Source organism: Cucurbita moschata, unplaced genomic scaffold (genome assembly GCF_002738365.1).
Source record: "Cucurbita moschata cultivar Rifu unplaced genomic scaffold, Cmos_1.0 Cmo_Scf00050, whole genome shotgun sequence".
Lineage (NCBI taxonomy): Eukaryota > Viridiplantae > Streptophyta > Magnoliopsida > Cucurbitales > Cucurbitaceae > Cucurbita > Cucurbita moschata.
Window position 1 is genome coordinate 1,002,289 of NW_019268566.1, and position 23,606 is coordinate 1,025,894.

At 37.1% G+C, this 23,606-nt stretch overlaps 5 protein-coding genes and 1 long non-coding RNA gene across 8 annotated transcripts; 4 read left to right on the forward strand and 2 right to left on the reverse strand.

Annotated features, from left to right (window-relative positions):
• The first annotated feature begins 1,603 nt into the window (after positions 1-1,603).
• LOC111435631 (transcription factor WER-like) lies at positions 1,604-2,658 on the forward strand. The gene is made up of 2 exons (XM_023073068.1): positions 1,604-1,952; positions 2,024-2,658. Exons 1-2 carry the CDS (start codon positions 1,817-1,819, stop codon positions 2,656-2,658), a joined length of 771 nt encoding a protein of 256 aa, XP_022928836.1. The 5' UTR covers positions 1,604-1,816.
• Positions 2,659-2,721: 63 nt separating this feature from the next.
• On the reverse strand, positions 2,722-5,128 carry LOC111435832. The gene is made up of 3 exons (XR_002709127.1): positions 4,054-5,128; positions 3,173-3,482; positions 2,722-3,075 (listed from the first exon to the last, which is right to left on the reverse strand). It is a non-coding gene; the product is annotated as an uncharacterized LOC111435832 (long non-coding RNA).
• A 3,072-nt stretch (positions 5,129-8,200) lies between these two features.
• Positions 8,201-10,698, forward strand: LOC111435830. The gene is made up of 8 exons (XM_023073403.1): positions 8,201-8,281; positions 8,848-9,031; positions 9,132-9,243; positions 9,321-9,403; positions 9,548-9,611; positions 9,711-9,828; positions 10,269-10,423; positions 10,508-10,698. Exons 2-8 carry the CDS (start codon positions 8,901-8,903, stop codon positions 10,601-10,603), a joined length of 759 nt encoding a protein of 252 aa, XP_022929171.1. The 5' UTR covers positions 8,201-8,281; positions 8,848-8,900; the 3' UTR covers positions 10,604-10,698.
• Positions 10,699-11,453: 755 nt separating this feature from the next.
• Positions 11,454-17,345, reverse strand: LOC111435718 (UDP-glucose 4-epimerase GEPI48). 3 transcript variants are annotated; one of them, XM_023073215.1, is made up of 11 exons: positions 17,213-17,345; positions 16,314-16,766; positions 14,331-14,552; positions 14,031-14,080; positions 13,398-13,533; positions 13,191-13,292; positions 12,763-12,990; positions 12,603-12,681; positions 12,154-12,236; positions 11,825-11,916; positions 11,454-11,746 (listed from the first exon to the last, which is right to left on the reverse strand). In XM_023073215.1, exons 3-11 carry the CDS (start codon positions 14,508-14,510, stop codon positions 11,653-11,655), a joined length of 1,044 nt encoding a protein of 347 aa, XP_022928983.1. In that variant the 5' UTR covers positions 14,511-14,552; positions 16,314-16,766; positions 17,213-17,345; the 3' UTR covers positions 11,454-11,652. The 3 variants fall into 3 exon arrangements, with proteins under 3 accessions (XP_022928983.1, XP_022928985.1, XP_022928984.1); XM_023073217.1 differs by having other exon boundaries at positions 16,314-16,459; positions 17,213-17,317; XM_023073216.1 differs by lacking the exon at positions 17,213-17,345 and having other exon boundaries at positions 16,314-16,459; positions 16,550-17,120.
• LOC111435720 (cytochrome b561 and DOMON domain-containing protein At3g61750-like) lies at positions 17,014-18,314 on the forward strand. The gene is made up of 3 exons (XM_023073218.1): positions 17,014-17,419; positions 17,524-17,798; positions 17,869-18,314. The coding sequence occupies exons 1-3, from the start codon at positions 17,014-17,016 to the stop codon at positions 18,157-18,159; spliced, it is 972 nt and encodes a 323-aa protein (XP_022928986.1). The 3' UTR covers positions 18,160-18,314.
• Positions 18,315-19,920: 1,606 nt separating this feature from the next.
• LOC111435779 (SUN domain-containing protein 5-like) lies at positions 19,921-23,419 on the forward strand. The gene is made up of 4 exons (XM_023073323.1): positions 19,921-20,276; positions 20,615-21,966; positions 22,065-22,150; positions 22,862-23,419. Exons 1-4 carry the CDS (start codon positions 20,069-20,071, stop codon positions 23,094-23,096), a joined length of 1,881 nt encoding a protein of 626 aa, XP_022929091.1. The 5' UTR covers positions 19,921-20,068; the 3' UTR covers positions 23,097-23,419.
• The last annotated feature ends 187 nt before the right edge of the window (positions 23,420-23,606 follow it).

Genomic DNA, 23,606 nt, shown 5'->3' on the forward strand with positions numbered 1-23,606 from the left:
ACTAGACGCATTTCAAAATCTTGAAGGGAAGCTCAGAAGGGAAAAGCCAAAGAAGATAATATTTATTGGCGGTATTAGAACCAGACACCGGTCGATGTGTCAGTGAGGACGTTGGGCCTCAAGAGAGATGGATTGTGAGATCCCACATCGGTTGAAGAGGGAAACGAAACATTCCTTATAAGAGTGTGGAAACCTCTTCCTAATAGATGCGATTTAAAACCGTGAGGCTGACGCGATACGTAACGGACTAAAGTGGACACTATCTGTTAGTGTTGGGTTTAGGCTATTACACAATCAGTTGAACTATTTTTCGTCCACGAGAGAGCGGATTCAAATGGCTTAATCTCCCCAAAGTTCTAGAGAGAAAATAACAAAATTACTATCAAATCAGGTGCTGAAAATAGAAAAGTATCTGATATGGTTTAGGGTTTGATAGCATTTTTGGGAATAGAGAGAGCCATATGGGCATTAAATTGAGAGTGTAATGCAGGCAGCTGTCAAGAGCATAGGGGTGGGTGGTTCAGCTTTGCCTTTCAACATACCCTACACAAATAATGCACATCCCCTTCTCTTCTCCAAATCAATTTCCAATTCACTTTCCATTGTTATGACCACATTATTGTTGTGTAGGGTAGGTTGCAATCCAAGGGATACCCTTAAATTTCACCCGTTCATACTAACTATAGCTCGTTCTTGCCAATTCTTTTTTTGTCTTTTTAAGCTCAACGTCACGTAAGATAGGGTTAAGAAATTCAAACCACTGGCCCTTTAGTCAATGATATGTGCCCTAAACCACTAAGAAACTCGAATATCTGACCTCTTAGTTAAGAATTTATATATCCTAAACCATTAAAAAACTCGAAACTCTAACCTCTTAGTCGATGGTATGTATCCTAAACTAGCTGAGTTATGCTCAAGTTCGGTGAACAAATTTTTAAATATGTATTTAGTGAAGGTTAGGGCTAGGTTTTGGGTGTTTGTTTGGTAAATTTTTGTGATTTTAAAATTTAGTTTTGGTGAGGTATTAATTGTGACATTTATTCTTGATTTAATAAAAATTGAATTTTTGTGGTAAAATAATTTTACCTCTTCTAATTTTCCAACTTTAATTTTTATGTTGGTATTGGTGGAAAAAGAAATAGGAGAAAAAATGTGCAATTTTTCTAAATATAAGAATATATTACTTTTTCTTTTTTTAAAAAATTACCAAAATATTCACAATTTTAAAAGTGGGGATAACTTCTATGAATCACTCAATTATTATTTAACATTTGAGATGTTATTTTATTTTATTATTTTTTTTTGAATTTTTAATAAATCTTAAATTTAGTCTTAATTATTAATTATTTTTAAAAAAACTATTGTTTTATAAATTTTGAAAGAAAATATATTTAGATATTGTATTTTTTGTACAAGAAAATTATTATTAAAATTATCTTAATATTATTACTAAAAGTATAAAAAATAAATTTTAAAAAATTAAAAATTTAAAAACTAAAATTACACGATGTAATTTGAATTTAAATAAACTCCAAATTAAATATGATTAAGGTTTAATTAACTATTTAGTAAGTAACTATCACGGTACAGGATACTCATAATAACATTATAAATTGAGATCCAATTCCCGAACATATACAAAAATACTGAAAAAAACGAAACGAAACGAAACTCTATTTCTCGTTGCACCATTGTTTTCAACTTTCTATTTTTAGATCACCGATCAAACTCAGCTCGAGTTCTTCTCCTTTTTCAATTCTTTCTCTATAAAAAAGAGAGTATATTGTGTAGCTCCACAGCTCTCACTCTCTAAGAAATGGGAAGAACATCATCATGTTGTTCCAAAGGAGGCTTACACAAAGGGCCATGGACTGCTAGAGAAGATGCATTGCTTGTCAGCTATATTCAACAACATGGTGAAGGCCATTGGAGAGCCTTGCCAAAGAAAGCTGGTGAGTTCTTCAATCTTTTCTTCTCCATTCATGGAGTTGTTTCTTAAAACGCTCTCTATGAATGAATTTAGGTTTGCTTCGATGTGGAAAGAGTTGCAGATTGAGATGGATGAACTATCTTCGACCCGACATTAAACGCGGCAACATAACCCCCGACGAGGACGACTTGATTATAAAACTACACACTTTACTTGGCAACAGGTGGTCTCTCATTGCCGGTAGGCTTCCGGGCCGAACCGATAATGAGATAAAAAACTACTGGAATTCCCATCTAAGCAAAAAGTTGGCAATAACCAAAGACAATGCAGGAGAGGCAAAGAAGGAGAAGGTCATCACTACAAACTCTGCAAATGGAGAGACATCCGACAGTAGAAAACCTGCCCGAGTTTCGAACGGCGATAACTCGAGCACTGGCATGGCAAGCGGGCTACCTTTTTTGTCGGGAAATCAAGGAGGTGGCGGCGAGACTGATCGGTTGGCTGTGAATGGAGGAGGAGAGATTGAGAAGCTGAAAGGGAGGGAAGAAATGGAAGAAAGTGGGGATCTTTTTGGTGGGTGTGAAGTTTTCTATGAAGGGTCGTGGAATTGTTCTGAAAATGGAGAGAGGATTGAAGAGGTTGAAGATGATTCTTATCAACAGCTACTCAGCCTGCAGGGAGAAGATTACATTCAGTTAGAGTCCTTCATTGATTACTTCTTAATCTGATTCTCTCTCTACTGTATATTTCACTATATATATAGATATATATATATATCTATCCAGTTTTGGTTTGGTGGGTTTGAAGTTGAAGGATTATTAAATATATTGCCTTCATTACAAAAAGTGGCTCTACTTTCTATTATAAGTGCGTTGCAGTATCTTTGGGTTATTTTAGTAAGGGTTACTGTTCAGAGAGTACATGGCCAGTTGCACTGTGGTAGATTTCCAATGGTCTACTCTAAATTGAGTATCAAATATAAATGAATTATAAATATCGTTACCGGCAACGAGTCATCAGTGTCAACCCAAGCATGACTCATAACTCGACTGGTTAAGACACGTGCTCTCGATCAAATGAGCCATCAATGACTTGATTTGACGCTCCAAATCAATGTGCGGATGTTTAACTCTAATAGACTTCTTCTGTACACATTTTCAAGGAGTTAAATAATTCATGCATGGATGCAATGCCAGACATGAAGACAGAATTCAAAAGGGCCATAAATCACCCCAGACTAACCTTCGAGCCTGATGATGTGAAGTAGGATTCTTACTCTGTGTTACAATGACTCGCTCAAACGATCCCTCCGGCATCCAGTTTTGTCGATCGACAAATATCCATCGATACATGCCTGCCCTTCGAATTGGTGAAAATACACTCCTGCCCCAACCACCACCAAGATCAGCAAGCGCCTAATCTCCTTGTTCCTCTCCTCCCTCTTCTCCATCTTCATCAAGAGTTTCAGTTTCCATGACATCAGAATCATATGTATCTGGATCCACTTCTTGGTATGGAACAATATCTTGTGTGTTCAACTTTATTAGATCCTCTGCCATGGGCAAAGTAAGGATAATATGCGAAGGTGTCTCAGATCCATATATTTTATTAAACACTGAGGGTGCAACCAGATTCTTCATAAGAGCATTCAAGATCTACAATAAAAGATGGAAAATCGCTTTCCCCACAAAATCTCTTTTACTTTCTTTTTTAAAGAACTCGACATATAGAACTGAATGAATCTACGTCGTCTAAGAAACTTCTTGAATATTAATCATAATTAAGCATACAAGACATAACAAAGTAAATTTGATATACTCATTTTATGTGTTCAGATACTACCCCTTTAGATGATCATTAGGCATTCACTATCACACAGACTTAAACACTGAGTGGTATATCTCAGGTATTTCGAGCCACTAGAAAAATAAGAGATGGGTGCAAGATCCAAAAGCGAGAAGGCAAATTGTCGGTCACGAAAAGCAAATAGAGAAATTGAACACATGAACATTGCAACTTCTCTTGTTAAAAAATGATCAAATATCCATGTTAAGCATAAGATAACATACAGCTGACAACATGAATGCTTAAGAAACAGGGGATTGAATGCTAAGAAGAGGAACCTTGTAAGCTCATTGCGTAGATGTCCTCTCCAACCACTGAACAAAGTGACAATACTTCCCAGAATTCTCTAATGGACATTTTCCATCATGACACTGATTAGAAAGATAGACGCAAGTGCAGACAGAGAAATAGAAGACGCTTTTTAAAGCCTTGAAGGGAAGCCCGAAAGGGAAAAGGAAAAGTCCAAAGAAGACAATATCTGCTAGCAGTGGATCTAGGCCATTGCAACAATGTAATCAGCTATTATAGGCTTATGACAGTCCATGCATTCTACATCAAATAAATGAATAAAGTAGCCTGTGAAATCAAGCATAGCACTTTTTACCAGAAAGCTGAACCAGTGCCAGCACCAAAATCCAATACATTAGATGGAGAGAAATCGGGTAGCCTTCTACGAACCTAACTGCATAGCGTGTAAAAAAGGAAAAAGAAGTTATGACAAAATCATTCCCAATCATAGAAACCGACCTGAATATGAGAATGACTTCAAATAAACAGCAAGCTCCCAAATATAATCATACAAGTTTCAGTAAGAACATGATTCAGTCTTAAATCGTTAAATCCTTTATGATAACTATCATCTGAAGCCTAATTCTTTCCACTAAATATTTCACCATATTTAAATGCATTCTCATATGCTATTCAGTTCCAGTTCATTTCTCGAATTTCTGACGATGAAAGATAGCTAATATAGTGAGTTAGCAAGTAAGCAGAAACCTATGCTACCTCGTTAAGAACGGGAGGCGACGTAAGCAATCGTCTCATCGTCTCTGTACTGAAAGCCAATATCACCATAGCAACTCTTAATCTTCCAGCGCCTGGATTGCTCTACTGATTTCAGAGGATCTTCAACAAGTTCCTTTGAAGTGGTTGCTGCCAGGTGCAGATTAACATCCTTGATACCACTGAATGATTCCGACAGCCTCAGCACCTTAGTGTAGTACTTCTTGCTCTGGAATGCACAGAAAACGCCATGGAATGAGACGCAAAGAGAGAAACACAATCGCACAGAATTCCGAGGAAGAAACGAACGGAGGAAGTGTAACCTCGACGACGTAATTTATTTTTTAAATAATTATTAAAAAAATGGATAAAATGTAAAATTAATATTATTTTTATTAATTTAGCCATGCAATTATTTTTATTAATTTGGACATTTTCCCACATTTCGACCATTTTGCACCACCGCACTAGCTCCCACCGTCGCCATTTGCTTCAAATCGCCGTCGAAGATCTTCCTCCGCCACCTGCGCAGAGCGATCCTACAGAACATCGCCAAGAAAGCTACCATCACCGAGCAATATGGCTGGAGTCAAGGGCATCAAGAGAATCCCTCGCATTAAATTCCCTAAACGACATCCCAACCCCTCTGGTTCGCTTCCGTCTTCCCTTTTTTCTCGTTACTTTTGTTTATTTTGATCGATGATCTTCCTCAAACAAGGAAAATGATCTATACACATATGAAAATTGTCGTTCGTGTTTGTATTCGATCGTCTCTGTTTTTCCTTTCGTTGATTTTTGACTTGACCTGTAATTTACAGCTTTGATTCTGTTTTCCTGTGGTTTGTGCCATCGTTTGATTGCTTGTTTGCTTTTATGAACTGCTGTAGAGACTAAAGATTTTTGTTCTCTTTTCAATTTAATCGTTTAATCTTATGACTGCTGGCTTGTCTTTGATATTTCTACATTTGATTAGCATTTTGTTAACCTAGATTTTGAAATCTAATAACACAGATTAGTAACCCAAGCCTTACAGAGTTTAGAATGAAACTTGAATCAAAAAGTGGGGAGGAAGAATTTTGTGAGAGTTTCAATTTGACACATAATTTGTTTTCTTATTTGATGAGGTTTGTATGAGAGGGAAGTTGATTTCTATGCCTCTTGGAATGCTGAAATGTGTGAGATTATGAATCCTTCTATAAATTTATGTGCCTATTTCATTACCTTCTCTTTGAAAAGAATGAACAGAAGAAGGGATTGGCGATGTGTTAAAATTGTTCTGTTGATAATTTGATTTAATGGACACCAACCTGACATTGTTGGATGATTATTAACGTTGAGTTGTACACGTCGTATGTATCGATTGTCGAATTCTGTCTTCGTGATGTGTTTTCTGAAGAAAGTTTTACAGGTTCTTCTTCGCAAACTCCATCAAGCAGTGGAGTGGATAGTCAAAATTTCATCTCATCCTTGAGTGAAACTGCCTCCAAAACTGTTGATGGAAAGGCCTCCCTTCAGCCTAAAAGGACACCATTGTCCAATGAAGAGATTGAAGCTATTTTGGTAATAGATTCTATTCCTATTTGGTGGCTGCTTGCTTGCTTGCTTTTATCATTGCTGATTGATCTATTGTTTCTTATAATGCAATGTGCTTCAAGCTTTCAGTTTGGACTTGTTGTAAGAAAATCACCATGAGATGCATACCTTAAACCTTAAAAAATATGATCTGGTCACGTTTGTACTTTAGTATGTGTATCGTTGTCTAAGTAATGACTAGCAAATCGAGTCCACAAATCATTCGTTTGTGATTAGCTTGTTAGAGTTTGTTCGTTCATGGAACAAGGAGTTGATGCATTTTCGTTGAGTATTATTGTAAAGCCCGAATAAAAGAGAGATACATGAATGAGCTGAGACCACATTTGAATTTGAATTTGAATGATCTTGAGGATATGATGCTTGAGAAAGACTTTAAAAGAATTGACGTGACTATCTATGCCTACAAGGTATTGGGAGAGAGTCCCACATCGGCTAATTAAGGGTCATAGGTTTATAAGGAATACATCTCCATTGGTACGAGGCCTTTTGGGGAAACCAAAAGTAAAGCCACGAGAGCTTATGCTCAAAGTGGACAATATCATACCATTGTGAAGAGTCATAGTTCCTAACACAAGGTGCACCTTCTTTTTCAGTGGCTCAATTATAAAAACTTTACAGTCAAACATGCTTAGTTTGGAGCAATCCTATATTGGATAGTCTCTTAAAAAAAATTATACGAAGCATGTAAGTGAGGACTAGACGTGCTAAAATGACTCGTAGTGGTCTGTGAGAATAATCTTCACTCTTAAAAGCAACAAGTAGGTAATTTCATAATGTGGGAACACGGGGTGTTACGATTATGCATTTCACTTGGATGTAGCGATGTTAACTTCTAGCATGATGATGTACGTTTAGCGGCACGCCTATATACTCCATATCCATGAAATCATTTGAAATCTTGATTACTAGAATGGCTTTGGTTCTATGAATCAGAATCCATTATTCCCTGTGTTTGCTTTTGCTGGGATATTCTTACTCACAATTCTGCAACTTATTTGCAGCTGGGTGGCTGCGTCTGATGAGCCTTGAGAGTGGATAAAACTATGGTTCTGGTCAATTCCTTTCTCCTATTTCAAAAGTTAATAGTTTCCAGTTTTGAATAATACTATGGTTCTGAGATTTCTATATGTAAATTGGTTTAAATCTTTAATAAGAGGAAGCTCTATACTTCTCGATTGTATGGAACAAATGTTCTCGAGCTTGAAACTTCAATTTTGAATTTGTAGAAAGTCTTCATTTGAGCTTGTCGAAGGTCTTCGAGTTCTAGCTTATTGAGGGTGTTCGTCGTGGCTTGTAGTTTCTTAAGGTCATGTTTGTTTCATACGAGTTGTGCTTTATTTTTTTTACCGTATAAATAATTATGAGTATTATTGTCCGAATGGAATGTCTGATCATACTTTTTGCTTTGGATTTTACACGAAACGGATAATATTATATTACAAAAAAAATTAAAAATAATTATTAATTACCAAATTTCATTACATAAATTCAAAAAATTCTCGGTCAAATAGTCACAAGACGTGTGACATCATCTAAATTTGTCGTTTAAAATAATAATACAGATCATCATGTGTCAGTATTCTATTAGCATTCTATAAGCAATAGTCGATTAGCGGGGCAAATGTTCGGACGAAATTTAATCTCGTTTCAAAGGTTAAATGTTTGGTAGATATTTGCTAAACTCTAGATTTAACCAATTAAATTATATTCATAAAAATTAGGTTAAATTTTGGTTAAGTGCTAATTTTTAATTAAAATAAAAAAAGACTAATTGGAGGGTAATATGGTCTTTTCGTTAGCCATTGTCATGATGAAAAAGCACAACTACTGTACCGGACGCAAGAATCTTGTTGCTCTGAGTGGTCAAACGAAACCACATTTCGTGAACTCCAGCTCCTCTCTCCCGAACAGGTGCGAAACTTTTCTTCTTTCCCCCCTTTTTTGTGTGTTTAATTCTAGAAGTTGCCCCAAAATTCTTCGGGAATCTTTTTGTTGTTTGATTAATTGATGAACATCCGGATTCCGCCATGGAAATTGTTGCTTTTTTGGCTTTGTACTGAGAATCTCCCTTTACTTTTATCAGAAAAACCATGGTGATTTCTGGGTTTTTCTTTGAGATTTTAGCGAAATCTAAATTTCTTTTGTTATCACCACTTTTGAGTTAAGAACTGGTTGATTTAGACTAGCCATTATCTGAGCGGATGGAGTTTCTTCTTGCCATGGAATCTGTGTACTTCTCTAGATTTCGATAGAACAGATTTAAAAATAAGGAAATAGAACAATTAGTAAGCTTAAATCACTTTCTAGGTTTTGCAGGAATATTATTTAGGGCTAAATTGATAATGATTTCATCTTTAGTTTTCTGCTCAGGATTTCCTTGGTGTATTGTTTTTAAGTCTTTGTTCATAAAACTTTTGGATGAAACTTAAACTAATCGATTGTCAATTAGGAGTAAAGTTTTTTCTCTTTCTTTTTAGCAACCGTTGTCTCCTTAGTTGTGCAATTCCTGCTGCAAGTTACACTCATCTTAATGGATGATACCCCCACAAGGATAAAGATTATTCCAGATCACTTTCAAGTTTCAACTTCGGATTCAGACTGTTCTGAAAATAGGACCCCATCTTCATCCACAGAACACCTGAGAGTACACGATTCATCGAGGTAGTTATTTCTGACTTCTAGATTGGAGTGAAACTAAGAAAATTTGAGAGAAGAGACAACTAACTCATTGGATTATTGTTCTTGATTTGGTGTAGGATAGGTCACATGACCATTCTTGGAATCGGCGAAAACTAAGAAGTGCTGCATTCATGTTGAACTTGCTGAGTTTTCGGCGCCTGTCGTGGGGTTCGGGCAGTGATGGTCAAGAAAAGGTAATTCGTCATACATGTTTGCAATGTTATTTGGTTAGTTTTCTCATCCATGGCTGAAATGAATCTTCAAATTGCAGGTTGTGTTGACTGCTGTGGAAGTAGCAACATTGCGGTCGGAGATCGCCAATCTTGAAGAGCGGGAAGCTCACCTAAGAGCTCAGTAAGGAAACCCTTTATGCTTGTTGATAACTCCATCAAGTTCTTTTAGGCTCCATTTGATAAACCATTTGGATTTTGATTTTTGGTTTTTGAAAATGTCTTCACCTGCATTTGAAAATGTCTTCAAGAATTTTCTTCTGAACAGGTTGGAACACATAGATGAAATTCTGCGGTCTGCTCGACTGTCGGGCTATTTGTACATTCGATCCGTATTCACTTTTCCCCTATCTTCTTTCAACACTTCATATGTTTACTATAGCTTCTGTTGTACAATTGAATGCCTTTTTTTCTTTTTTTGTGTCTTTTAGAGGTGGGAAGCTCTACCAGGAGAACCTCCGCCTATTGACGATACCGATGTCGATGATTGGCTTCCCCGCTTCGCTGTCCTACATGGAGAATGTATATATTTCTACTTATCATCTACAGGTACTCCAACCTCCTGCTGATAATCCTTTATTTTACATCCACTTAAGCCAGTATCATTCTTGAACACCTCTGGTTAATACCAATATATATAGATTTGTGTGAGATCCCACATCGGTCGGAGAGGGGAACGAAGCATTATTTATAAGGGTGTGAAATTCTCTCCCTAACAGACATGTTTTAAAAACTTTGAAGCTGACGGTGATACATAACGGGCCAAAACAGACAACATCTCTTAGAACAGTAGAAACTTATATCTACGGCATGTTACGTTATGCCATGTTTCAATGATATAAATGTGAACGAGAACAGGAGTGAGCTTTCTAATGCTATTGTTCTTAGTATCATGAGGAATGGAAATCTTGTTGTTGGAAAGTCGACTTATTTCGATATAACTAGGCCTTTAATCCGTTCGCTAATGAAATCGAACAACTTATGGACAGATATTAGCCCTCAGGATTCCACCCTTCTAGCTGACATTGTTGAAGTGGGTTCTCTGCCGAGCATTTCCCGCGAAGATGAAGATGTAAGATATGCATTCTACATCTCAACACGTCACGGTCTGCGATACGAATGCTCGGGCATTTCCAAGATTCAGGTATTGTACATAATAAATTATGGGGTTGAAGAAGTGGTTATTGGTGTGAGAATTCAAACCCTTTCCATATTGTGTGTTTATCAGGTGGACTCTTGGTTATTGGCGTTGCAGAGTGATTGCAAGATGGGATGTGGAAATGGAACGTCTGATTCAAATAATGGAAATATTAATGTAAAGTAATTAAGAAGGATAAACAAATTCTGTAGCACATAGTTGTACAGAACACCACTTTTTTTTCCTCTGCTTGTTTGCATCAATTCATTATTGAATACTCCGCTGTATCAATTTTTACCTTTTGCTCGAAAATTTGTTAACGTTTTCATATGCTTTCATATAGCACAATTTTGCAAAGAAATAGCCCACTTGTTTCTCGAGAAAAGATGGAAAACATGCTCAATATCATTTGATTGAATAGTTGACTGAGCTCCTTATTGTTTGAAGAAGCCCTCCACATGCTCAATATCATTTGATTGAATAGTTGACTGAGCTCCTTATTGTTTGAAGAAGCCCTCCACTTCAATTGGTATTTTTTTTACGAGAAGCAAACCCGAGATAACAAATCCAGTGTTTCACTAAGATTTCGAATAGCTATCCCGAATTCAAGTTGATTATGTTTTGCCTCTTCCTCGGAGAAAGACGATCAAACAACTCTCAATCATGGTTCTGGAGAAAGACGATCAAACAACTCTCAATCATGGTTCTGGAGAAAGACGATCAAACAACTCCCAATCATGGTTCTGGAGAAAGACGATCAAACAACTCTTGTAGATCTTACCATCTATAAAATTGATAAGATTATAAATAAAAATGGCATTAGAGTTTTTCATTGTTTTTAGTTAGATTTTAGTGGTATTTAAAGGGTCCAAAATTACGAGATTTAACTAAGGTAAGGTCCAATTTGATAAAATTGAAAGTTTGGAGAAATTTTTTTTTTTTAATTGTGGCCTATTGTAAATTACATTGTTTTTTCCTGGTGGAATATGGAAAACAAAAACCATTTTAGAAAATTCCAAAGAAAAAAAAAAGGATAAAAGAGAAACAAACAAATACTAATAATCTCGTGGAAGATGAACATTTCCGACTCAAAAGAGGACCAAAAAGTATCAAAGTGTTTAAAACACTGCAATGGAGGGATCGATCGGGTTCCGCTTATTCAAACTCAGAGAGGGCATCAAAATGGCCAAAAAGAAAAAGGCATTTAGAATAATCTTAAGTGGAAATTTGGTTTCTCAGTTCTTGGGGGCTGAAGCTTCATAGCCATAAGGATTTTTGCTTGCCCAGTTCCACTGATCTCTGCACATTTCTTCAATTCCATACTTTGCCCTGCACAACACCAAGTAAACAAATAAGCTGATGATTGATTCATACAAACATCTCAATAGCTTTTGTCAACAATCTTACTTCCACTTCAGCTCCTTCTCTGCCTTCTCTGTTTCGGCATATACGACTTCGGCATCTCCCGGTCGTCTCTCCGCCATCACAAGGGAAATTTTCTGCAAGTGGAATTCGATGTCATTGTATGTGTTGCAACTCAACTCAACTCAACTCAACTTAACGCATAAGCTAGATGTTTATGTGACTCATAATATGTCCAAATAGGAAACGTCATTGCTCATTGTTTTGATACCGTTTTGATACCGTGTTATGCTAATTTACGATTGAATACAAATGTTTGAGTTAACGATGATGCATTGTTATCATATCGGTGGCGAAATGGAGTAGCCTCTTACCTTTCCAGATGCCTTCTCAAATGCTGAAACCATCTCCAAAACTGAAGTACCCTTTCCAGTTCCCAAATTATAAACCTCGCAGCCTGTGGATAAATATCAGACACTGTTATCCTTCTCCCAGTGACAAATATCACCATAGGCAGCAAAGTTTCCATGGTATACAAGCTCAACAATGGTGCAGGTATTGTATAATACGGGAAAATCAATCCATGTTAAGGGTAGGGAAAGAATCTTGGATATATAAAAAAAAAGCACAGTATCTTCACAAATATGAAACTGTTTGGATGGTGTCTAAAAATATCATGGAAGCATTGAATTGAAGCTCAAAATAGATATAGTATGGAGGACGTAAGAAAGAAGCACTTGACTTTAAGGTATTATCATTAAGTAATATCATGGAAGCATAATATGGGATTGTGAAATGACCGAGCAAAAGCATTGGAATATACCTATGCTGGGATCATCCACTTTGCGCAATGCAGCAATATGCCCATCAGCTAAATCAACGACATGAATGTAATCACGAACCTACACAAGGGCAGACAAGAACTACCAAGCTCAAATAACAATTTAGAAGATTAATTTCTTTTAACAGGGTACTACACATACCCCTGTTCCATCCTTGGTAGAGTAGTCAGTTCCAAAAACTGTCAAGGCTGGCCGCCTGCCAACAGCAACTTGTTGCACAAAGGGCATCAAATTGTTGGGAATTCCACGGGGGTCTTCACCAATGTCTCCACTGGGATGAGCACCTACTGGATTGAAGTATCTAAGCAATACGATTTTCCATTCTGAATCTGATCGATAAATATCACGGCATATTTCTTCGATGAATAGCTGAAAGGAGAAGAGCAAATTCAGTCATCTCAATAAGACGTATCCATCGATGAGTACATGTCTCTTGTTTGTTCAAGGATCACTCAACCAAAAAACAACTGCAAATTATCCAAGTAGGGTTTCTATATCAAAAAAGAGTAGTTTCCTTTTCTAAATAGCATTTAAGGTTCCATGCCAATTCAATGTAATGTAGTTTGCACCTTAGTTCGTCCATAAGGGTTTGTTGCAGATAGAGGGAACTCTTCAGTGCAAGGGACTTTCTTTGGCCAACCATAGACGGTAGCTGATGATGAAAACACAAGCTGACAAGAGACCAAGTTTTGAAAGACTTGTTAGGTATAAAATTCTTATTATTTCTCGTCAGTAATGAACTTTTTTACATGGAATTTAATAACATGTCAGAGAACCTTTTTGCACCCATGAGAAGCCATAACTTCAAACAGGACAACTGTTCCAATTATGTTGTTATCGTAGTAGAGCAGTGGCTTTTGGACACTCTCGCCAACTGCTTTAAGTCCAGCAAAGTGGATGACAGCATCGAATCTGAAAAAACAGTTTGAATTTCCAAAAAAGTTGTGGAATGCAAAAAGAAAGGAAAAAAGAAAAAGCAAAGCCTTTGTTTGGAAAGCAACAAGCTTCATGTACAAACATTGAGAGAGAACGAGGGACCTAAGACATTCAACATTTAAGAGAGCTAAACAATTGAAGACCAAGTCAACACATTATTTTTCAATAATCTAGCATGATGTTTCTTGATCTATTTCTTCCTTTTTAAGTCTTGCCAAATTTAGCTATGTTCATGTTATGAAATTAATGAAGAGGAAATTTTAGTGACCATTTTCAAATACTAAATTGAAAAAGGGAGAAAAAAACTTATGAAAGAGGGGAATGGATTCCCTCCTTCCCTTAAAGTTTCGAATGGGCAGCACCAAAAAGGCCAAAAGACATGTGCACAAAGATGCTTTCTGTACCCAATGGCGAAAATGCGAGTCCTCAAAAACAATGTATGAAAGGTGAGAAAGAGATAAATAGATCCTTACTTTGTCGAAGCGAAAACCTTCTCAAGAGCCGGTTTATCCCTCAAATCAAGCTGCGAGAAACAAATTCACAGTCATAACAACATCAAAAAATCGTCCATCGCATTGTAATTTCAGATCAAGAACCTTCTAGAAAAATCGAAATATGTAAACATGCATTTCGAAGAAATCGCAAACTCACATACAGGATCGGAAGAAAAAGAATCAAAATCCATGAACAACCACGATCCAGAGCTTAACACACCACATCAAACGCATAATCTAACAGGAATTGCAAAAATAGGAGAAAATCAAGCCAGAAACCTTGTGAAATGTGAGGTTCTTCCCCGAATCCCCAGCCAGATCTTTGACTCTCCGAATAGCAATCTCGGAGGAATTATCCAAGTTATCGACGACGACGGCCTTGTAGCCGCCGAGAAGAAGCTGAAGAACGGTGTGGGAGCCGATGTATCCAGCTCCACCAGTGACCAAAATGGTAGCCATGGCTGATGCTGAGATAGAGAAACAACAACTGAAGGATTGAATCTGTGGAGAGGAGCTTGGGATCAGGAAGAGAAGAGGGATTGAATTTATAATATTGTCGAGAAATTGATTACAGAGAAGTTACGGTTACTTGTACAACGACGATTCTGCCAACCGCAACTGCGACCGGAAGATAAAAAATTATTTGTGATTTTAAAAAAATAAAAAAAATAAAACAGAAAAGTGTTTATATTTAGGATGAGTGAGCTGTGAAGTTTATTATTATTACTTTTTGGTCCTTCATGTTGTAGTTTATTGTATTTTAATCCATCTAATTTTAATTATCAAAATTTAGTTATTATATTCTCAATAAATTTTCTAGCTATATTTCAAAAAAAATAAAAAAATTATAGAATTATACTCTATTCCCGAGAGCAGACGGAGAAGTGGGGAGAGATTTTTTCGTTTAGATTAATGAGGCCAGCAATGGAATTATATTCCCTCCATTCCAATTTCCCGACCAATTCATCCAGCTCCCATTCCAATTTCCCGACCAATTCATCCAGCTCCCGCTTCAAAGGAAGACATTTTAAGTTCTATTTTCAAGTGTAAATTTGATGTAATAAATGTTTTTTGCATTTAGATTTTTTTTTTTTTTGCGCTACCTAATTTATTTATGTCATTAAATTTGTTTTGTTTTGTAATTTATTAATTGAAAAAAAAAAAACTAACCTTATTTTTCTTAAATTTTTAAAAGGAAATATATACATTAAAAGCTTTATTTGAAATTACTATTCTTATAAAAAAAAACAATAAACAGTGAACCCACATACTAGTTGAACTCAGATATGAATATCCACATCGTTCCAATTTCTTGATACATTTTCGTCAATCAACAGTATATTTCCTTCAAACAATGAACGAAAGGTCTTGTTTGCAGTAAACAAATTTTTTTAACGCAGCTTCACGAGCGAAACTCAAAGGGCATATATGTAAAATCATTCTTAGTCTTACAAAGTTACGAATACTCAAAAAGGATAAAGTTTTTAGTACGAGTTTAATTATGAGAGCTTTCCAAACGTCAAAAAGGAAAAACTTAATCATATTTGAAAGGAACAATTGAGTTTTGCCTTTGAGTGAATCATACGCAACAAATTCACCTAACAAGACAATAGGACATTAGTAGGCCCCCCTCCATGTAGTGCATCAATTCAAATTTCATATTAAAATATTTATCGTAAACTTTTAAAATCGGGTCGAGACCGTTTCTATTTTTGGCAGGCAAGAAAATCTTCATCCAAATCAATTACGTTAGAACATTTTGTGCATTTGTCTTTCGGGTGGTCACGGTGGAATTGCAATTTCCTCTACAAAATAGTAAAAACTACTTAACACTAAAACAATAAAAATACTCATAAACTTTAAATTTGGAAAGTCCTCGAAACAAACGCCCTTACCATTAGTTTTGAATGAAAACCGTTAATACTTTATTTTAAAAATATTATTAAAATTTTAAAGAGTCTTTCAAATATATCCTTAAACTTTAAAAAGTTTCATTAATATCCTTCAACTTTATTAAAAAATTCAAAATCAATGTTTAAAAAATACCCCTAAAATTAAAAAATAGCATTAACCCCCACTACCTCTATATAAAGAGAGTGCATGCCAATATATAGTAGATTATGTCCAAACTCAATAAACATTTTTAAAATGAATTTAAACTTATTTTTCAAGTTTGAAGTCATGGTATGATTAAAAAAAAAGTGTGTTAAACAAGAAGGAAAAAGGGGGGAAAAAAATGTTTTTAAGGGTTAATCCACAAACCAAAATGATGGGGCTAAGATCCTTGGGCTGATGAGAACAATGGTCAAGCGTGATCCATTGACCTTCTTCCTTCTCCACCTGCCACTTGTTTGATCACAAAGCTGTGCTTCCATTAATGGCTACCTCTGGCATTACCAGCAAGCTTTCTGCGTAAACAGAGAGAATTAGAGAACAAAAAAGAAAAAAGAAATGGAAAGCTAAGAAAATGGCAGTTTCAAATTCTTCTTCAAACAAACTTCTCCTTTCACTCTTCTGCTTCATATCCATCATCATCGGATTCCAGCTCAAAGCCTCCGCCCAATCCGACGGCCATAGTTCCGGCACCTGCAATTCAAATCTCAGAAATGTTCTTCCTTCTCCTTATTCTGAACTCTCCAGCCTCGCCTGCTCCCCCATTTGGGAACGCAAGTTTTCCTTCAGTGTAACTCTCTCAATCCATCATTTAATTTCATCCTAATTCATGCCCAATTCAAAATTTAAGAAAGGTAATAGAAATTTAGACCCGTTTTCTTCTAATTTCTTTACGATGCTTTTCAATCTTCTTAGATAAATCGATGGAGTAGTGTTTATGAGGTTTAATTTTCAATATCAGAAACCAAATTGAAAAGAAAAATAATAATAAGCAGAAACCAGAGGAAGAAATCCAAATTTGATAGCTAAAATCTCATCCAATTCCGACCCAATAGTTCTTCGTGATTCGATGCAGTTTTTCGAAGACGGTAAGAACGTGATGACGTTCGTTTTATCAGGGAAACACGTTCATAAATGGATTGGAATCGGATTCTCCAGAGATGGACTTATGGAGGGATCGAGCGCGATGGTGGCGTGGGTTGAGAGCAACGGCGTATCAGGAATAAGGCAATACTATTTGGGAGGCAAGAACACGAGTAAAGTCATACCTGACAAAGGCGATTTGCGATTCACCACTGTGAGCCCTGTAGTTGTTGTTCGTGGAGATTTGATCTACATCGCTTTCCAGCTCCAGTTCGCGACATCCGTGGCTGACCAATACATTTTATTGGCAATCGGCTCTGAAAATCCCCTAGAAAATGGCCTTCTCCCCAAACATATCAACAAGACTACCACCTTAATCGAGCTCTCCTCAGGTTTTTCCCCCAATTTCTTCTTTCGACAGAGCGATTTTGAAAAGATTGACATAAACGAAACCCTAATTTAATGGATTTTCCGTTTTATGCTGCTCATCAAATAGGGCAAAAAATAGCGCCCAACGTTCAAAGGCGATACCACGGACTGACGGCGATAATAGGCTGGGGCATTATAACGCCCTCAGGATTGATGATCGCTAGGTACTTTCGACACATCAAACCAATCTGGTATTACCTTCATTCTTCAGTACAGTTCGTCGGTTTCTTCGTCGGAATCATCTCCATCTCCATAGGACGCAATCTGTACGAGAAAACCGATTTCCCCAACCCGACGCACAGATTCGTCGGATACACTGCATTTTTTCTTGCAGGTCTCGAGGTTGGTAAGGCAACGAACCTCATTTCGCCCTAATTTGTTACCAGATCTGAAACTCTGTATTCTGCTACAGGTTTGCCAGTTCATTGGACGGCCATCGATGGACTCCAAACGCCGGCCGTACTGGAACTTCGCTCACTATTGGGTGGGAAGAGCCGCAATGGTAATCGCAGTTTTGAACATCTGCGTCGGCTTCCATGGAAACCGTACCGACAATCAAGACCTGAAGATAGGGTTCGCGATGGCGTTGGTGACTCTGTTGACAGTAATGATCGTCCTCGAAACACGGTTGCGGAGAGAAAATGCGATTCCGAAAACCATTGTTGATCAACCGCCGGTGTTTCGAGTGGTTGATGAACATTAGCTAGTGGAAATAGATAGTGCCTATGAGAAAAACATTAGCGTTCGGTAATTTATAGCGTAGAGATAAAAAGGAGGAAGTTGATTGTATCATATAATTTGTCTAAGAACAAATATGATAGCCCACAAAGTGAATTAATTATCATTCGCCCCTCGCTAGTCGATATTGTCCTCTTTTGACTCCTCTTTTAGACGGTTATAAGTGGTTTCAGAGCCTGATACTGGACAGTGTGCCAGCGAAGACGTTGGGCTCCAAGGAGGTGTAACATCCTAATCCGCTAGTCGATATTGTCCTTTTTTTACTTCTCTTTCAGTTTGTTATAAGTGGTTACAGAGCCCGATATTGGACGGTGTGCTAGTGAGGACGTTGAGCCTCCAAGGAGGTGAATTGTGAGATCCCACGTTAGAGAGAGAAACGAAGCATTCTTCATAAAGGTGTGGAAGCCTCTCCCTAACAAGCGTTTCAAAAACTGTGAGGTATGGAAGCATTCTTCATAAAGTTTATGTCAAGAATTCCTGGACAGACAGTGTCTCAACATTGTCTAAAGTATCTCAAAACTCAGAGTCATGCAAGCAAGCAAGCCTCAAAACCGACAAGGGTTGCGTCTAGACACTACGATTTTGGAACTTTTGTCGCCTAACGATGTGGGATGCTCGTCACGGTTGTTTTCGATATGTAGCATTAAGACAGTGTCCTCAGTGTTTGAATGTTGCCTCAAGCGCCTCGAATCTATATTAAAAATTTACGAACAAGTTTGAAAAAATAGGGTAGCGTCCAGACGTTGTTTCAAGTATCTGGATGCCGAGAGTTTGATTTGCTCCTTGAATATGGGAGGAAATTGGCACTTGGAAGCAAATAAACAATGTTCTTCTTTCTTAAAATTTTATTTTTAACCCAAAATAAAAGGTTTAAATATTTAAAAATTTAAAATTTTATGTTGTCTCAGTTTGCTTAGCCATTATTTGTTCGTCTAATTTGTATATCAAATTAATATTTAAATTAGTCGAAAAAAATGAAAAACTGAAGCTCACATAATTATATTTTAAATTTAAAAAAATAATAAGTATTTAAACTTTTTTAAAAAATTAATATTTAAAATTTATTGAGTAATAGATAACTAAAATTTTAAAATATTTATTAAGTAATTAATGTTTCTATAATATAATTTCTAAAATAATACAAAATATTTATTTATTAGATAAATTAGTTTTGTATTTTAATTTTGATATAAAAGTAGGGTGGGAATGAATCTCCCTCCCGAGCCCCATATAGCCCGGAAAAATTTCTCTCAGCTCCTCATTTACAAAGATCTTTAGAATGGGGTCGACCTCATTTAGGGGCGGGAAAGAATTAATTTTGTGTTTTAGTTTTTGATATAAGAGTGAGACGGAAATGAATTTTCATCCTCAGCCCCATTTATATAAGAGAAATCTCTCTCGACTCCTCGTTTACAAAGATCTTTGGAATGGAGTCGATGTGTTTTAGTTTTGATATTAAAGTGGGGCGGGAATGAATCTCTATCTCCGACCCCATTCAGCTCGGAGAAATCTTTCTCCGCTCTCAGGAAGATCTTTAGAACGGGGTCGGCTAGCTCCGAGGTTAGATGGACATCTGGTTCTTTAGTTCGAGGTTGTTTTGTCCATGTCAGCAAAAGCAAATATATATATATATATATATATATATATATATATATATATATATAGCGAAAAAATTGAGGAAGAAATGATTTGGTTTTGATTAATACAAAACACCCGAATTAAACGGTCTCCTTCTCTAATGGGGAGAAAGTGGTTTCCGCTACTCTTGGAGTTTGGAGCAATGAATCGCCACAAACATATTGAAAAATCCATGGCCTCTCCATTTCCATTACTGAATCTCTCCGTCTCCCTCTCTCGCATGATCGTAGTTGAAGATGGAGAATTCTCAAGATGATCTGTTGTGTATCAGATGTCGGATCAAGAAGAGGAGCAGAAATGGCAATAGAGATCACGACACCGAAGGCCAGAACTGCCGTAACATGGGAGCCAGTTTCTATGATTTCTTCTGCTCTTTGCTCTTTTCCATCTCTTGTCTTGCCTGCTTGCTCTACTCCGAGCTCATCTTTGGCTATGGCGACGCTGGTACAATCCTCCAACCTCTTTACTTCCCCTTTTATTGTTATTATTATTGTTCTCCCGAACAGGATAGCGGATACTTTTTAGTTGATTGTTTTGGTACTGTTTGATTCATTTTTCTACAATCTTTCGCTGTTTTATTGGTAATGAATCCTTGGTTTGAAATAGGACAAAAGTAATTGATTCTGCGTCGGTATAATCTTGGCTGATCTGGACGCTTTTTGTTTAGAAATTCTGTGTTTGATGATGGTAGGATTAGTTTGCCGATCTGTAATGATTTGGAAGGTTTTTCCTTCTACTTGTACCTTAAATTAGGGTAGAATGACTTCAGTCATATTTTCCAGGAGATTCTTCTTCTGTAAACAAAAGCACTCTTTGCCCTAGTAATGGAAACCAGAAGCTGGGTGAACACGCCTATTCATCCAGAGCAAATGGAAGAAACAGTATGAGCTCTGGATCGTCTTTTGAACTTAATGTGTCAATGAACTGTAATGAATCCTATGTTCATCACAGCTATGCAAATTCCAATTACTCACTTCTAGAGTCAAAGGAATTTGAAGCAGTATTGAGTGCACTAGGATATTCATCTTTGATGTGTAAAGTTCAACAGCCAGAGAAGAAGCCACGCTCAGCAGAACATCAGGAAGGTCCTGGTAGCAGAAGTTCTCACTCCACTTATCTTAATTTGGATGAATTCCGCAACATTACAATGAAAGATAAAGAAGGAAAAGTGCCTGATCAGTTAGTTAACATCACTCATCGGCTTGAACCCGATGGATCGGATTACAACTATGCGTCTGCGTCGAAGGGTGCAAAGGTGGTTGCTCATAACAAGGAGGCAAAAGGAGCATGTAATATATTGGAGAAAGACCATAATAAGTACCTGAGGAATCCTTGTTCTGTGGGAGGGAAGTATGTTGTGATTGAGCTCTCAGAAGAGACCTTAGTTGATGCTGTGAAAATTGCAAATTTTGAACATTATTCTTCTAATTTCAAGGAATTCAATTTGTCTGGCAGTTTGAGTTATCCTACTGAAACATGGTCTAAATTGGGGAACTTTGTTGCTGCTAATGTGAAACAGGCTCAAGTCTTCAAGCTGCCTGAACCACAATGGGTTAGGTACTTAAAGTTGGATCTGCTTAGTCATTATGGGTCAGAGTTCTACTGCACATTGAGTATAGTAGAAGTCTATGGTGTTGATGTCATGGAGAGGATGCTTGAAGATCTCATTGTCACCTCTTCAGAAGCTATGCCCAAGAAAAATTCCCTAGAAGAGCCTAATTCAACCGTGTCGCCCTCTTTAAAATCAGATGTTGGCGCAGCTAATGAGATAGAAAATGATGACAATAACTTATTGAGGGCTGGGGCAGGGACAGAAAGCATGGATGATCCGACGAGTCTTGGTCTAGAGGTTGCAAAAAATCCCATGAATGTTAACAAATTTCCTGACCCTGTAATTGAAGCTAGACAACAGCTAAACGGTAGAATACCTAGTGACACTGTCCTGAAGATCTTGATGCAGAAGGTGAGGTCACTTGAGGCTAATTTGTCTGTGCTAGAGGATTATACCAAAGAAATGAACCGACGACAAGGGAAACTTTTACCAGATCTTGAGAAAGAGATGGATAGAATGTCATTGCTTCTGGAGAATACCAAGTTAGTCATCAAGGATCTCATGCTCTGGAAGGAAACGACTGTGAGTTACTTACTACTTTCTTGCATCTTCTGAGTAGTTACTACAATAAAGAGCTCCCATCGTTCTGATAGTACTTGTATACCTTTACCACTTTTTAGGAAAAAGAAATGGCTCACTTCAAATCATGGAAGATGGCTGCTATATTGGAAATGAATGAATTGGTCAGAGTGAATAATATGCTCAGGTTAGATAAAAAAAAACTTCTCCAAATACACGAACTTTATGTACTTGTTTTTCTTTTTCAACAAATTAGCTGCATCCGTTTGGTTAGTGCTGTGTGTCTTATATTGGCCAGACCCAAAACAGCAGAACGAGTTTTCATTGTCTCATTTTCCATTCATGAGGGGGTTAACTAGGTTCCCTTAACTTTCCCGCACCGGAAAGCAAGCTTCCTTGTCCCCGTTTCCTTCCCCGACACCAATTCCCCATGCAATATCCCACATGGTTAAATCCTCATTGGACAGGCAGGATGGGGATCGAGACAGGAAACATATTCTTCGTTACCCTCTCCCAACACTGCCTCGGTGACATCTCTACTAGGACGGGATGGATTTATACATTTTATATTGAACTTTAAAGGCTTAAATGTTAGTCATCACATGAATTTCTTAAACTTAAGGTAGTACTCCAAATTGGAGACCATAAACCATTTGCCAACCTCCATTTTTCAAAGATCAAAATATGTGTAAGAAAAACCTAATGGACATTGAGGATTGCATAACATGGGTAGCATTTTGAAGCATAGTTGAGATGATTTCATTTATTTTTTGTTCACATATTTATCTGAATGTTCATCTTTTGACTTCCATCTCTCTTACTAGAAGTTGATTTTTCTGGTTATCCTTTAACCTCCCCTCCTCCCCTTCCCCCTGCCCCTCACTCTCTCTTATTACAGCTTAGATATTGAAAAAATATCCAGCGACCAAACCATGCTAGAAAGCAAAGAACTTGCGGTGCTAGCCGTGAGTTTTCTTTTCATGTGCATTGCAACTCTGAGGCTACTATCTGCTAGAATTCTCGCGTTCATTGGAGATTGTCAATCTGGGAAGACGTGCTCGACGAATGGGGTTTGGGTATGGATACTTGTTAGCAGCATGATGACGGTAATCCTTGCTTTCATATATAGTTAGCAACTGTTGTTTCCTTTTTGTAGTTCTAGTTTGGATACCCTTCACCCTTTATGGAAAAATACAGAGGAGAGAGCTTCATTCACCATGGATTGTTACCCTGTAAAACAAGACCATAAAAAGGGTCCCCGGAGATGGAGGAAAATGAGGTAAGCTGGAACCCTTTCCTCCTTAGCCACTCAATGCCCCTTCTACTCTGATGTATTCTTCAAACGCGGCTAATTTTAGGTATTATAAATATATTTGACTGAGCTCTTCTATTTTGACTGTGTATACATAGCTATCATTTTCTTCTTCTAGCCTCGGAAGAATGCTATAAACAGCAACTTTCTTGCGCCACAATTGTTTAGCTTATTATGATGGTGTGAAGGTTACTATTTCTTGCTCCTTAGATGCCAAAGCTTAAAACCTTATAACCTTATTTGAATTTCTGATTAATTGACTCTAGAAGTTCAACGATTATATGACATGATAGGAGCAGGAGATCGATCTACTGAACCTTTGAGATGGTGA